The following is a 16659-nucleotide window of genomic DNA, read 5'->3' on the forward strand; positions in this document are numbered from 1 at the left end:
CCTTCTTAGCCTTTAGAAGTTATCACTGGAAACAACAAATTGCATTTAGTTTTATGTGAAATATTTCAAACTTGTAGCTCACTGAAAAACACAAAATAACTCTCCAGATTAAAAGTCCAGATTCTAAAGTTACAATTCACACATATTTTAAAAATTGCATATTCTACCTCTTTTCCACAAGTTAACACAGTTCTTCTGAGAAACATATGTTACATACTATTCAAAATACTACAAGGAGCAAACAACAAAGCATCATTCTCCCCGTTTAAGCAGTCCTGTCTAGAACAATTGTTTCAGTGGCTTTTTCTTCAAATGAGACCAAGGCAAGTGCCCAGCAGTGAAGTGCAAGGAGCAGAAATGCTGATTTATAGCCATTTTCAATCAGTTCTCTTTCTTCTCTGTTGTTGCCAAATTTTAGTATTAAGTACACTTATTTCTATGCACATGTCTGTTTTGCTTAGTTTAACTTGGTCTTTGCAAAGGACCAAAGCTCAAGATCTGTGTTTATTCTCACAGCAAAAATTAATATTGCTGCTTTTGTTAAATGTCACTGTTTTGGGAACCTGTAAGATTCACTGATTTAGAACCAGCTTTGGGAAGAATGACCATTAACTTCTCTTAGTTATTCCTGAAATCATTACTTTGTGACATCTTTTGTAACGTCTTTTAATAGCACTCCATCTATGATTATGAAACCCTTCCAGACCCTTCCTGAGATTTCGAGCAGGAAACCAATATGGATATGAATATTTCAATAGGTCAACAACATCTGAATAGGAAAATCATAAAATATTTTCAGTATAATGTATTCTAATGTGGCTCTCCAGTTGTGCTATACATAGTAAAGAGTTTCAGGGCATCCACAAATTGAAATTTCTTCTTTCAATATCATCTTATGCCTAGTGTCACTAAATCACATCATGTTGCCAAAGGAAAGATTTAAACTGCAAATCATTTGAAATAGATACATGAGAAACTAAACTGTGCTTTGCATTTAAACATTTTCATTCATTTATTCATTCTTATATGTAGCTATGAAACTAAAGACCATTTATAGAAACATTTTGGACATTGACAGTATGTCCTAAATTTAAGAACATCAAGAGTATGTATTAGACGTTGATGGAGTAGTATAATATTAAACTAAGATATAGATAGTTAAATGCTTGCCCTTTGAAACGATTAAATATTAGATCAACTTCCTTCAGATTTCAGAACAATAACTCCCTCACAGTATGTAACAGTGAACATGTGTTGGTATACATAGTTTTCAAAGAGAAAGTAAAATCAAGGTTGTATTTTTGCCCTAAACTCACTACTGCTGAACTCTCTTATCTAACATAATGTTTCTTCTTTCACCAGTATCTTAACTTGCTGACATCATCTTGCAGTATATTGAAATAATATATATTTTAGCAACTCTGATGAAACCATCTTGTGGCCTTTTACTTCTGGCAGGCGAACTGCCTCCACATCATATTCCTCAATTTTCTCCTGCCTTTCAGCACATTAAAACATCAGCCAGAGACTTCCACCCGCCTGCTGACATTTTGGGAAAATATTTATTTGACATTTGCACAGATGAGCATGGCTGAGTCTGTTGTCTGTTTCACTGTTCTGTCATCATTATGTTCAAAAGCATATGTTCCAACACCCTTACCTTTATCTGCAGTTGGCTCCTTATTGAGTTTCAAATTCCCCCTGTTGCTCTAGAGTCAAAGCTGATTCAACTGATAAAGTTTTCTACAGTGGGTTGTTGGTCATATGATTATCCTATAAAATAGAGTACACTGGCCTGTGGCTGACAGGTTTGCCAACTATATAATTCAGCGTTTATATTAGTTTATTCTTTCTAATCTAATCCTATTTGTTCCTCTGAGTAGGGCTGTGCCATATCGTATCATCCGCAATAATATTGTCATAATTTTTAAAACAATAAAAAAAATAAATTTTGTGATATTAGTGATATTCAGATTTATTTACATAATGACGTCATGCAGTTACCTGTAATACAGCATACGTTCTTTACATGAGTAGTTTAGCCACAGTGAAGTACGGTGGAAAGTGTCTCTGTAGTACAGGAATTTGCTTCAAAAAATTTTCAAAAAAAGTGTTTTTTTTTTTATAAATTATCAGATGTACCATTCATTCATTCATTTTCTGTAACTGCTTATCCAATTCAGGGTCGCAGTGGGTCCAGAGCCTACTTGGAATCATTGGGCGCAAGGCAGGAATACACCCTGGAGGGGGCGCCAGTCCTTCACCGGGCAACACAGACACACATTCACACCTACGGACACTTTGGAGTCGCCAATCCACCTATCAACATGTGTTTTTGGACTGTGGGAGGAAACCGGAGCACCCGGAGGAAACCGGAGCATCCGGAGGAAATCCACGCGGACACACCAACTCCTCACAGACAGTCACCCGGAGCGGGAATTGAACCCACAAACCTCCAGGCCCCTGGAGCTGTGTGACTGTGACACTACCTACCATACATACCATACTACACTACCATAAATCATGGTGATATGTTAGAAATGAAAGAAGCCTTTAATATTATTAATATATATATTAAACTTATTTAATTGAATATAATTCATATTAATATAACATTGATTTTGTTGCAATAGTCTCTTTTTGAAAGTAATATAAGTATTTGGCAGTGTTTCTTTTTGTATCGCCAATAATATTGTTATCGCCAAAATACCCTGAAATATCGTGATATAATTTTAGGGCCATATCGCCCACCCCTACCTCTGATCATGGAAAATATGGAGTTTGGCGGCACTTACGTTGTAGGCCAATGTAATGTTAGCAACAATTCATGGATAGCACTGCAGAATTCTCCTATACTTTCACTGAAATTCATTCTGCACTTTCAAGACAACTACAATTATCGGATTACCTCACAACACTCGCTATAATTCATGCATGGTGTGTTTGTGAACAAAAAGTGACGTTAAGCTGATGAAAGAAGGCTTGAACCTTTGAGTAGTGCAAAGCTCTGTTGTTAACGCTAAGGAGTTGCTTTTAAAAATGATCCTGTCTTTAAAGCTGGTGTGCACTTCATTTCTCTCTTCCAGTTCAATTAAATCTCACCCTCCTCCTCTGAGTTCTCTTTTAATTACTCACAGGCTGGGTGTGCAGTGGCAGATGTCTGACATCAACCTAGCAGGCACTGCTTAATCCTTTTTGGAACAAGGGAGCAATAGTCTCCACACTATGGGGGCGGCTAGGAAATTCAGCCACATCAAATTCTGTTTAACCTGCATGGAGAAATTCTGTGATGATTTCTGCTTTAAACGTCCTTCGTATTCTGAAGGCGTAAGAAATCACATGTCAGCATTGGGAGAATGTTTAGAAATAAGTAGGCCATCACAGGCTCTTCAAATAACAATTGCTCATAATGACAATATTTATTTTACAATTAAGAACCGCTTAAGTACAAAACTCAGGTGGAAAATACCTACTTTCGCAGGTAAAAAAAAAAAAAACTGCAGTGAATGTCTTCTATTTTGTTAGGACAACAAACTATTATCTATAAATTTTTTTTAATGATTTTAATAATTATTCCATCTGATTTTTGGAACCACTTCTCCTGCAGGTTTTGAGATGACTGTCCTAATTATGGCACATATATCCTGATCTGGATTAATTTGTTTAGTGTTTTTGGATAACTGAAATACATTTTGTACACTAAACATTTGAATGTTTTGATGTGTTTGATGTGTAATCTTTTAACCATAATTACAGACTGCTATAATCTGGTCAGTTTTCAAGCTATGGCCACCATAATTCACTTGGTCATATCTGGGTACACCAGGACCCTTCAAATTTCATACGGATAATCCTCCGTCTTCTCCACCTTCAATTACATCTTTCTGACATCTACACCTTTTAATGAGGGGCCCTATAGTGAAGGCCCCTTGAAGCTATCATCACTCTAGCTCTCACTGGAACTTATTTTATTCCCCTTTTCAGCAAAACTTTGTTCTACAATCCTTAAACTTTGACCTAGATACTTAATTTCATTCATTCATTCATTGTCTGTAACCCTTATCCAGTTCAGGGTCGAGGTGGGTCCAAATCACTGGGTGAATGGCAGGAACACATCCTGGAGGGGCCACCAGTCCTTCACAGGGCGACAAACACTCAATCATTCACTCACATCTATGGACACTTTTGAGTCGCCAATCCACCCAATTTGTGTTTTTGGACAGAAGGAGAGAACCGGAGCACCCGGAGGAAAACTACACGGACACAGGGAGAACACACCAAACTCCTCACAGACAGTCACCCGGAGTGGGACAGTAAACTTGACAATACAATACACTTTTATAAGTGTTTCTTCAGCACTAAGGAGGGTACACTGCACCCAGGGCAATCAGCTGGATCAGGATTTCACCTTCTGTCAGGTTTTACATGGGTGACAACCCCACTCCAGCCACCAGAGGGCAGCGGCAGGCGGGCAATCAGCCATAACACCCTGAACCTGGTGATGGGTCTATAAAGATTCACTAGAAGCAGCCTGAGTTGCTGGTTCTTTGGCACTAGATGTGTGAGGGAGTCTGGCTGGTAATTTTGGTACCGATCTGCTTATCTCTTCTCTGTTTTCCCAGAAGGCTGAGAGGTTTTACCCGCCCCTTCTTTTCTCAGTTTTCTTAGAAGGCTGAGTGGTCTCGCTCTCCTTCCCCTACTGTTTTTTGTGTTTTTTTTCAGTTGGGAGTTACCCACCTCAGTGCTCTCAGTCTTCCCTGGCGTCCTTTGTTTTCCCCTTCCTGCTCAAAGTTTTCCTGAAAACGGGTGGGTTTGTGCAGTATATTGCTTTTTCTGCCCGTTATCATACCTTTTGTTTTGTCTTCTGTTGCACTCCCTTACTGCTTGACACTTGGGTCCACTCCTCAATTATGCCGGTAGCTCACCCAGTAGGACTTCTGGATAACATCCAAGAATCGCAAGTTCCAAGCTCACCGGGGGCTACTATTACATATTGGTCTTGACACTTTAATATTACTCTTCACTCAAAATTTAAACAACTACTCCTCATCCAGCATTTAAGCTATAAACACCTGACTTTTCAGGACAGTAGGGTTTTTATTTAATATTATTATTTAGCAGCAAATTTAGCAGGAATGTAGATGCAAGCTCTGAATATTTCCAAGTGTGTGTCCGAGGTAAAGTTTAGCAGCCACCCCAACACACACATGGTTTCTGCAGTAACTGCACTCTGTAGTTTAAGCTTAGATTTAAACTGGATGGGATTTGGCGTAGCACTGTGTATGAATGCATTGTCTTTAGCACACCTTCACATCCCTTGTTAATCTATTACTGCTGGCTCTGTGAAGGGGAAAAGAAGGCACAAAGGAACATCACTCCTGAATCTGTCAAGTAAAGGCTATTGAGTAGACGAAGTCAGGCAGCCAACAGGAACTAAACTAATTACCAACACAGCAACGAGGCAGAACATGAATGTTCTGCCCTGAAGGAAATCAACACAGAGACGATGTCTTCCTCCACTCTAGTATCTTGAGTTTTTACTCAGTGCTTTTATTTTGTGGATCCAGAGCTGATTGAGCACAATTCAGTCTACAAAAAACTCACTGGGTGGACTTATTTTACACTGTTTGGAACCCCAAATTAATGTGTTTCATTTGCAGAATGTATCCTTCATCCCTCCAAAAAACATTTCGTCTTTATGTAACTCAGTTTGAACAGTGAAGGGAAGGCAGACCTGGTGCAGTTGATCATTTGATGTGATGTCTTGGAAGGTCGCGTGATGAGCAATCTCCTACTGGGTGCAACAAGTGCACTGCATGCAGCTGTTGGCCAGTGTGGAATGACCTCACCAATAATTGGTGTGGAGTGAGAGTTAAAAAGCAGAGAAGCAGCAAAGAGGGAAGAATCTCATCGTTGGCTGATGGTTACGTTTTACAACTGGTAAAATTGGGCAGCGATCTGATTTGTTGCAGAAGGGAAGTGTGACATTTCCAGGTGGTGAATTCCAGCAAACTTTCTGGCTGCTTTTAAAGGTTAAAGCATGCAGCAATGTCTCGCCGGCTAAATCCACTGAATTCAAGTATGGGAAAGCATAAGCCTTTCGAAGCATAGCTGCTGCGTGCTTAGCAAAGTCAGTGACGCACACGTAATGTTGAACGCTCCACTCGGCCAGCAGTAGAGTATGCGTCACACAGATCTAATTAACCAAGATGAAGAATGGACTGAGGATGGATTGTGCTTTAGATATGAAAGCATGTGAAGATATGTAATAAAAATACATGGAGCGGGAGCTGTTAGGTCAACATCTCACTTACAGGTTTAACTAGCCATCCATCCATCCATTATCTGTAACCGCTTATCCAATTTTTGGTCACGGGGGGTCCAGAGCCTACCTGGAATCATTGGGCGCAAGGCAGGAATACACCCCGGAGGGGACACCAGTCCTTCACAGGGCAACACAGACACACACACATTCACTCACACACTCACACCTACGGACACTTTCGAGTCGCCAATCCACCTACCAACGTGTGTTTTTTGGACTGTGGGAGGAAACCGGAGCACCCGGAGGAAACACACCAACTCCTCACAGGCAGTCACCCGGAGCGGGAATCGAACCCACAACCTCCAGGCCCCTGGAGCTGTGTGACTGCGACACTACCTGCTGCGCCACCGTGCCGCCCTGTTTAACTAGCCATCAAAGCCAATGCAAAATGGATCACTTTAATTATATATTTTGCTCTATGACAACTCTGACAAACTCCACTGAGAATGGGTGTCACAGTGGGAGCAAAGTGGGATGGTTTGTAATCATTTACCTCCTGTTTGTCTTTTTTTTTTTTTTTTTTTAAATCTTATCCTTTTTTTATATAATGTATCATTCAAAATATTAAATTATCAAAAAATTAACGAAAATAAAGCCAGTGCAGGTAGTGCACTGTACAGTAGTGCAGCAGGTAGTGTCTCTGTCATAGCTCCAGCGACCTGGAAGTTGTGAGCTCAAGTTCTGAGTGACTGTCTGTAAGGAGTTTGTGTCCTCATGGGTTTCCTCCAGGTGCTCTGGTTTCCTCCCATGTTCCAAAAACACACACTGGTAGGTGGATTGTCGACTCAAGTTTCCATGTGTGTGTGTCGCCCTGTGAAGGACTGGCACCCCCTCCAGGGTGAGTTCCTGCCTTGTGCCCAATGATTCCAGGTAGGCTCCGGACCCACCACGATCCTGAACTGGATAAGTTCTTACAGACAATGAATGAGTGAATGAAAAAGCCAGTGCAAAGCAATTTAATGCTAAAAACTGCTAACAAAACCAGTTAGATTTTGTTCAATGTGTTTACTCTGAAAATTGCAATTTAACCTATAACTTAAATCAAGCCAGTTATTGCTGGAAATAACAAAAGTATTCTTTAATTTCCTATTAATTATTTCTAAACCTCAGAGTTCCCTGAAACAAGTGGAAATTAAGTGATAGGTGACTCAAAGTGTTCTAACATTAGCACATTTATGTTTATAAGTCCATTCAGTTGTTATTGTGTGAACCTTAGACAGCATTAAAAACACTTATATGGAAAGATGTTTTTGTCAGCAACAGAAAGTTGTCTGAGTAGGTGTGAATTTAGCAGTGTGTGAACCATCCATGTACATAACACAAGGCTTGTCAAAGCCAGCCAGAAGGCTGTGTGCACTAGCCAACCATTGTTAGTGACAGACAGGGCCAAATTTGTTTCTGAAATGTTGCATAAGCAAAGAATCCACCCACCCATGACAGGCATGTCAAAACAGAGCTGAACAAAAACTGCTAATGGTAAACCCAACAGAGCCCACTGTGCCATTTGTTCTTTTCTTTTGGGCTCACCTTCTGCACTTGTCATTAGGGCACTCTTAAAAGCTAATGAAGGCAAGCAAAATAACACATGGCCTTTGCCTTCCTGAGTCCATCATCGACTCAGGCACTTGTGCACTCAGCTGTGAGAGATTCTGCTCCATTTAATGGTTTCAAAGTTGACATGTTACATGCAGTTTTGAAGCAGTGCCTTGCTTAAATCAAAGACAGCTGGGATGCTGCAGTGGAAGTGGTATAACACTTCATATGGAAGTTGGTGGTAAGTGGTGGTTAACATGGCAGAAGCAGATGATTTTAAAACAAAACTACATAACACCTTTAATGAGCTGAAATGAAATCAGTCACTGTATCTACACTGCTTATGGGGTTACTTTACACTCTGTTTAAAGATTTAACAATTGGTCTAAGCTTGTCTTTTATTTGATCAATACTCTTGCTCATTACTGTAGGAGGGCAGATAATTACAAGCACAGGGAAGGCTTGATGCAAAATCATCTATATTCCTTCTACTGGCATGCACTGAAAGTTGAGGTTGTATTGCATTTAGAAATTGCCAGAAAGTTGAACATGCTAGCACCATTTGGTGACACCATGCAGAAACAGTCCTAAGAGGCAAGCTGTTTAATATTGCAGGACAACCAAGCTATTTTTAAAAGCACTCACCTGATCTTCAAAGGAAAGAGCCTGCCCCACATCCCGCGGGAAGCCATCTATGACTATACCATTGGCGTCTGGTATCTTCATGATCTTCTGCTTGATCTCGGTGATAGTTGTCTCCTATTGGGAACAAAAATGCACTTTTAATCCTACAAAAAAAGGTCAGTAGAAGTTTCAGAATTTCAAAATTTAATGCATCCTGATTTAGACCCAGTGACTACCATTTATAAACCTGCTTCACGTCTAATAATGAGGAACAGCCGTTCTTCTTTTCCCCAATCCACATTAGCAACAGCTGAGTCAGATACATAAAAAGCACCAAGGTACTTAATTTATATTTTAAGCTGCATTAGTCTTAATCATTTTAAGGCCACTGCTCCTTTCAGCCAGGTTAAGAAATAAAATCTTGTGCAAAACAGAATGCACACAACATTCAGAGCTGCCATGACATGTTTTTTTTACAGTGGAGGATGCCATTGGCATTTCAAAGGAGGCAAATGTGCTTTTCCAGATCATTCCCAATCACTGAAATAGCTTCTGTGCTCTACATCCTGCTCGCCACCTTTCAGCATCTATGATCTTTTTCTGTTGACAGGTTTTCCCTTGTTGCCACAGTTGAGCTTCTATACCCAGAGAAACTGGAACTGAATTGTTAATTTTATAAACCTGGAAGAAAAGATTAGATCTGTGAGTTGTGACATGTAACTTAGCATTTTCATTTTCTAACTCATTATAAAGCAAAGTGGTGTCTTTAGTGTAAGCTGTAGGGCACAATATGTAAGTAGTGCATATCTAATGATGCAGAGGCAATCACTTAGGATGCAGATGTATAGTTAGTGTGGGACAGCTCTAAAAATAGAGTTGTTTGCCCTGAAGTCAGTAAAATGCAGGAATGAAATCTGTACAGCCTGAAGCTTTCTTCCCCAAGCCAGCAGTAGCCTGCACAGGAGAGGCTGCTGTCAATCGAGCAGTGCAATCCTCAGTGCTCTACATCCCGAACTGCAGAATCTAAAAATAGTTATCACATAAATATGTATATATCACTGAAACATCAGCTATACTGTGCCCAGTAAATGCACATTAACTTAATGATCTTAAAAACCAAGGTATCTTCACCATACAACATTTCTGTATTTAAATGCTTTTAGATGTGTTGCCACTATGTATTCGATAGTGAATAGTAAATAATATAGAACTGTTAAAAGTAATAGACATTTGGTCCACAATATGAAATCTTGTCTTGGACAAGTCATTATTAAATGTAATGTTTACACAGCTGTTGGATCACATGAATATGAAAAATAGTACAGACAACATGTCTTTAATTTTTTTTATTCCTATTTAACAGAACATAAATGTGTTAAAAAATCTGTCCAAACTTCAATGCTGCCAACTGTGAGTGAGAAAAAATGATGCCCACGCCCTTACTTCAAGCACATTAAGTGATCATGCAACTTTTTACTGCATAATAATTACAACCCACAGAGAACAAACAGGCATCAGCATCATCTCTGGTGCACTTCCATAGACTACGATATTAAACCTGTGTGGCAGATGTTCCCATTTGACCTAATCCGGTAATCATTGCTGTAGTACTGCTTTATATCTCTATCATGGAAATGAAAGCCTGACTTGTCATCTGTCTGGTCACAGTTGCATGTATGTGAGCCACCTTTTGGATTAGTGGCTCAGGTCCATTTCATCCTATCAAGAATAAGCTTTATGGATTGATTCCATTCTTTCCCTTCCAACTTGCACAGGAGTTTTGCAAGTGCTTCTGGGAACTGAAAGCCAGGCACACATTTTACAACTTATCTGCCCAACACATCTCTTTTGTACAAAGCCAAGGAAAGGGTGCAGAGCCATATTTCCTGACTGGGGTGGTGGGGAATCTAAAAGGTCTCATTAACCATGGTAAGAGGGTAGATGGTTATGAGTATAGTACACTAAACAAGAAGATTTTTTAAGCCCTTCTTTTTCTTGCTAACAGACATATATTCACGCAGAGAACGAGACAAAAACACTGACCTATTTTGGGCTGAATCCTACCCCACAAGAGAAGGCAATTGTGTCTGCATCTACAAGACGTTCACAAGGGGACTGTATGATGATGATGATCTAAAAATGAGTCAACACCCACAGAACCAGGAGAAAGGCAAAGTAAATGGGAATGTTTAAAGCATGGAGCCAAGCAGTGATGCTAACTGAACACCAGCAATGCCTGCTTTTAATGTACATTGTCCCAGAAGCCTATTAAGTATTCACAGGAGAATGCTTTGGGTTTGTCCCAGAAACACTAGGATTAACCCACTTTAAGGTTTCGCCACAACTGAAACTTATTACAATGTCTCTTTTGGAAAATCCCAAACCGGTCTTTAGTACTCACACTTGGTTTAAAGCTTATGCACAAAAATGCTATTCGTTTGTGCATTTTCATATACTTAAATATCCAGTAAGATCTGTTTTCTTATTTGCTCTAGTGTTCTTGGATAAGGCTTTAACCTGGACTGAACTGCATATGAAATTATATTTTGCAATGGCTTGGCTACTTCTGTTGTTTAAACTGCTCTTCCCCATTGATAATACAGTTTGTCAGTGCAGTTGTTGCATGAATTCTGTGGAATATGGACACTTCCTTGATTTCTGTATATCTTTTGAAAATTCATATTTTATATTGAATTGCTGACAACACAAACCCCTCAGGCTCTGTAGCTCCATGAAGTGTATATCCTGCATTCCATTTTTACATATTTCTGAATGAAGAATGAAGGGTTTCCAATGTGATGGGTAAGTCCTTTGTGATTTTCTAAATGTTCTTTGGTTAGATTCACACAAAATGTTAAAGGACACACAAATACACATATTACACACTTTATAGCCTCATGACTCTGGATGAGAGTCATCTCCCAAGGCCTAGAGATCCTGGAGCGGTGTGGCAGCAACACTATCCAGCCAGCATGTGAAGGTGCTGTAACTCTTAAGACTTAGGCTGCTTTAATCAGAACATCTCTGATTGTGGGGAACTGCAGTTCTCTCTGGTTTGTTTACATTCAGAAGCTCCAGTTTTAAGGTGCAACAGTATGCTTGAGGAGGAAAAACAACTGCTGTTTGTATGTGACTGAAGTTTAACTTCTGTATGTTTCTACTCACTGTTTAAATTACCACAGAAACTTGTTTGTAACTTGAGTTGTTTAGTTTTGCAGTTAGCTGTCTCCTGCAAAAAGAAGTCAATATTTCCCATGGAGCAGGAATAAAGCAACATGTGAAGGACTCATTGCCGTTTTTCTGCCATGAGAAAAATTTTTATGGAGCTACTTTGATCTTTTATTCATTTACTGACACTGGGGCTTCATATAAACATTAGACTGGTTTCCAGCACAAACAAACTGAAGAGCAGCAAATGGTGAAATAATATCTTTTGAACTTCATAAAAAATGATTTTTGATTAGATTCGTGAATGTCTCCTTTTAAGTGTTTTATTTTCAAACTGATCATTGGCAATATCTGAGTTGCTGACAAACTATTTGAGTTGATGTGGTTATTCTATGCTTAGGCTTAATGTGGATCTGGGAGAGCAGCCATGTGCACAAATGATTAATCTCAAACTGCTCTGTGATCAAAATGGCCATGGTGATACCGTTTGAGAAACCAATCCACTATGAAAAGCACTGTGTCAATAGCAACGTGATCAGTGATTTAACCAAAAAAGAGTATTTGAGAATGCAGATCAGGCCAAAATGCTAATCAGCTTGTGCAGAAAGTGTGTCCAGCTCCATTAGTGTGAGCAAAGAGAATGAATTTTCCCTTCATTCTCTGACTCATCGTCATAAAGACTTCAATTAGCTTTGGCAGCATGCTGAACACTTGACCTTTACTTATAGTTACCCTTCACTCTCCATTCGCTAATGCATTACCTGTGGAGCCAGTTCTCCGTTAGTGATGATCTTGGCGATCAGACTCCACTTTCTATTGCTGGTGGCATTGTGGATCATCTTCTTTCTGAGCAGTTCACCCACGGAGACATATTCAAACCCGTACCGCTCTGCAATCTTCAGGCTTTGTGTGCCTTTACCACTGCCTGGTCCACCTGTTCAAAAATGAGATATCAGAGAGAGAGATATAAGAGATGGTTTACAGATATATCAGCTTTTTAAACATTTCACTGATAACTCTTAAAGGGAATATACTCTCCCCCATATTCTTTCCACAAGTGAAAACATTTCTGGGGTCTTAATGAAAACATCTATGACCTTCTTTGGTCAAACTGGCACAACGATAAAACGATACAGCAGCCTTCTCCCACTGTCTAAACAGCCCTGTTCAGAATGGCTGGTTTCAGCACCTGTTCCTTTAAATGATAAAGAGCTTGCTGTTCACCCCGACCCCGAGCGCACAGCAGTGAGGGGCAAGGAGCAGAAGCTCTGGTTTTTAGCCAATTTTGCTTGGTTCTCTCTCTTCTCTGGACTTGTTTTTCTGTTTTTCCTCAGTGATCTTATTTCTCTGAACTCATTTTACTACATTTAACCTCACTCACAAAGTCGCATCCACTGTTGTAATTGAAGCGAGATGGTGGGAAAATTAAGTGTCTGCCATCTACGTAAGATGCAGCACAAAATCAGAATAACTTGTTTTATCCTATGTATTCAGACTTTCATTGTTTTGAAATATGTCCCCTATAATGTTTTGTTAATGCTTTCTGTAAAACACTTCATGGCCTATATTTTCTGTTTCTGGCTAATTCCTGTTTGTTTAGTTACTCAACTGTCAGAGCTGCTGAAACTTAAGGGCAACACCAGGTACAGGATATGATGTAGTCCTGCTGTTATCTAGCTCTTCAGAATCGGACCAAATGGGTTACAAGTAAAAGGTTATCTCATACCCAAGGCTCTATTATATATTGTCTTCCTATGTGCAAATTTAAACATATAGCCATGTCACAAATAACAGAACATGAACAATTCTCAGTCAGGTTGTGTAGACAGGAAAAAATGTTTAAACAACATAAAAAGCTAATGTTTTTAAGCTGAAAAACAAACCAACAGGGAACACATTAAAATAAAAAATTAATGGAATCATTCCTAACCCAAAACTGCAGGAGATTTCGACTGAAGCACTGGATAAAAGAGAGGAGGATATAACTACCGTGTTTCTCATTTGCATACTGACTATTCTCACAAAAGTAAAATACATTTCCTTTCCAAACAAATTTAAAACGTCATAGACATCAGATAGGACATTTTAGAATTATAAAACTATTTAATTCTGAAATACATGCTTCCCATTCATCCACAAGGGAAGATTTCAAATCCTTATACAGATTTCATGAACTTTTATACTTTTAAACAATACATAAACTCCATAAACTCAATATTTAGGTCCACACTACATAGGTTTGACAGAACTAGTATATACTCATATTTAAGTGCACAAATACACAAAGACACACATGCAGGTGTCAAATAACTTGAGGACATTTACCAATTATGAGGATGATTTTAGGCCGAGGTCTGGAGGGGTCAAATACTTCATATTCCTCTATGAGCTCAGCTGTTTCCGACAAGTCTGAGTCACTCTCGATGGAGAACTGATTGATGGGCGGCAGGCGGTCATACCTTCGGTAGGGGAAGTTGGGACTGTCTGGCAAAACTATGAAAACACAACAGATGTATCACAGAATCATGAGAGACTTTATTTAAAATCTCACCAGCTCCACAATTAAACTTTGCTGCATCAGTTCATTTCTTTATTCAACTTTATTTAACCACAAATTAGTCATCTGCTTCTGGAGATTAACATTTTCTCACACAATGAAAAATACAAAATAAAGGTGCTGTAAGAGAGTATATTCTCTTGATAGTAATGTATATTTTTTATCATATATATGTATATATAATCATCCTACAGAATACAACTCCAACCTAAGCCTAACACACTTGACCCCACTTATTCAATGTCTTGTGATCTGCAATCGGTCTGTTTAGGTTTATAAATTAACTCTTCAGGTACCTGTGTCCAACATTTTACAAGACAAAGCCACCACCAGCTTGGTGACACATTTCAAGTAATGTGAGTGTTTCAGTGATGCAATTTTATCACTTTTGTTTTTAGCTTTTGCATATACTTTTTCAAGCGTGTCTGAAATTATCTGCAATGAATCTTGTAATATCAGCACCTATACAACAAGCAGTAAGAACAGTGATGAGCAACACCAAAGAGAGTGGTACATGTGCCCACATAGGCCTGTCAAAAAGTGAAGCTGGAAGAACTAGTACATAAGCAATGTTGGTGATGGAGTTACGATGGAAAAGTGTTGCAAATATAAATGCAGAGGCAGCCTAGTTGCTTACTGCCCCCATGGTTAAGGTGAGAAGCAGGTTTTGAGTCAATATGTGCAGAAACATTTCGTCTACACTGGAGAAAAGTTTCTTAGGCTCCAGGTTTATTTTTGGTAGAAAACAGAATCAAGTTCTTGGTCTCAGGTCCCTCAGGTCACTTTGTGTGCATTGGCCTGACACATGGATTACATAAGTGCTTGATAATCATTTGAGTTGACTGCAATCCACAGCTGGTTCCTTTCAAACATACATCACATTGCTTAAAAACAAATACTGAGCTTGGTTTGTTTTTAAACACAGTAGAAAAAGTATTTACTGAGATGTGGTCAGATTGGTGCTATAACACCGTTAGAGGACCTCATTGAGTAATGTTTGTTTATTTGTGCTCAACTTGTTTTTGTTGTCAGTTTGGAGCTAATATGTACTGACAGTTACTTAGATGCATACAACACACAAATCAGAGACATTCATTAATTGTTAACTATTTATAAATCAGTAAACTGTCTACTAGAATTTCATGATTCATTATTTCTTGAATGTCAAATGGAAAAAAATAGGTTGCGATGCGTGTAGTTTGTGAAGAGTGAGCTGTATAGTGATTTTGACAGTGGTTTAGTCTCCACTAGGAATATTATGCAATGGCAATTTAACAAAAACAAAGTAATACATTTATTCTGCCAATGTTTCATTTGGTATATCATTAAAAACAAACTAATTTATAAATGAGGTAGGCAGGACCTACCTGAGAAAAAGAGACTAAACAGGGAAATGAAAATGAAGTCATGAGGTGTTCCATCAGCTACACCGGTGGCAACAAAGGGCAGTAATGTTGCATTGTGTACATTCTGAGACAAACATAATTAACTGAATGTCTGGGAGGCTAGAGTGTGGATGACATATTTGTTTTGCAATGCAAACGCAAACTCGGGAGTACAGGTGCTTGGCATTCAGTTTCTTATCTGCATAGCCTACGGCAAAATATTCTCATAAGTACAAGAGGTGAAGAGACCTGTTTGCAGCTTACACATCAAACCATGAGGCAGATATAACTAGAGCATGGTACTGAATTTAATTATCAGGTTAATTTTCAGACATCACCATTATTGCAGAACACAAGTAACCAAACAAACCAAATGTATTAAAATAGCTGCATGAATTCAAGTTAATTTTGCCACCTCTTTATGAAATCAAATCAGCAAATATATATTTTTTATCCTCAGCATGAGGTCAAATTGAATTGCTAAAATATGTCCAGTCTGATGTGGTTCTTGTTTTAAACCTAATTTAATTTGAATTGTTCTGATACTAATTCTGTAACGCTGCTTTGCAACAACGTCAGTTGTTAATAGTGCTATATAAATGAATTATTATTGGTTTTTTGATTAATTTGTATGATGTCTACTGCTGGCCTTTATTTGTAACCGGTAAACATGTCACTTGCCTCCTACACCCTGCTGAACATACCATTTCGGAAAAAAGATCGCCGTGATTGGCCACCGTTCAGTGGAGGCAGGGACTTCTTTTCTTGCCCTACAAAAGTGTCCCACCGGACTTTATCGGTCCCTCCCAGTTCTCTGACCTTCTTCAGACAGCCCTCTAGGTAGTCTATAGGATCGTCTGGACGATAGTACATCAGACCAGTCAGCAGACTCTGAAAGACCACAAAACAGACATAGCTTAAATATCATGTGCATCATAGTTGTTGTTTTTTTTTATCTGTTACAGCTGGGTAATGTCTACAACAGTGGATATTTGTTGTAAATTGTAACAAAAAACAAATATCTGTGATTTGTAAATTCTTTCTTAATTATTTTGCAGACAAAAGCA

General features: G+C 38.9%; 1 protein-coding gene across 1 annotated transcript in view; it reads right to left on the minus strand.

Moving 5' to 3' along the window:
• Positions 1-16659, minus strand: part of ak5 (adenylate kinase 5) — a 61356-nt gene that overhangs the window by 42460 nt on the left and 2237 nt on the right. The window contains exons 2-5 of the mRNA XM_066681349.1: positions 16297-16483; positions 13976-14143; positions 12412-12584; positions 8504-8617 (exon numbers count right to left, since the gene is read on the minus strand). Coding sequence (XP_066537446.1) covers positions 8504-8617; positions 12412-12584; positions 13976-14143; positions 16297-16483 — 642 coding nt within the window. The remainder of the gene's footprint in view (positions 1-8503; positions 8618-12411; positions 12585-13975; positions 14144-16296; positions 16484-16659) is intronic.

Source organism: Hoplias malabaricus, chromosome 9 (assembly GCF_029633855.1).
Source record: "Hoplias malabaricus isolate fHopMal1 chromosome 9, fHopMal1.hap1, whole genome shotgun sequence".
Lineage (NCBI taxonomy): Eukaryota > Metazoa > Chordata > Actinopteri > Characiformes > Erythrinidae > Hoplias > Hoplias malabaricus.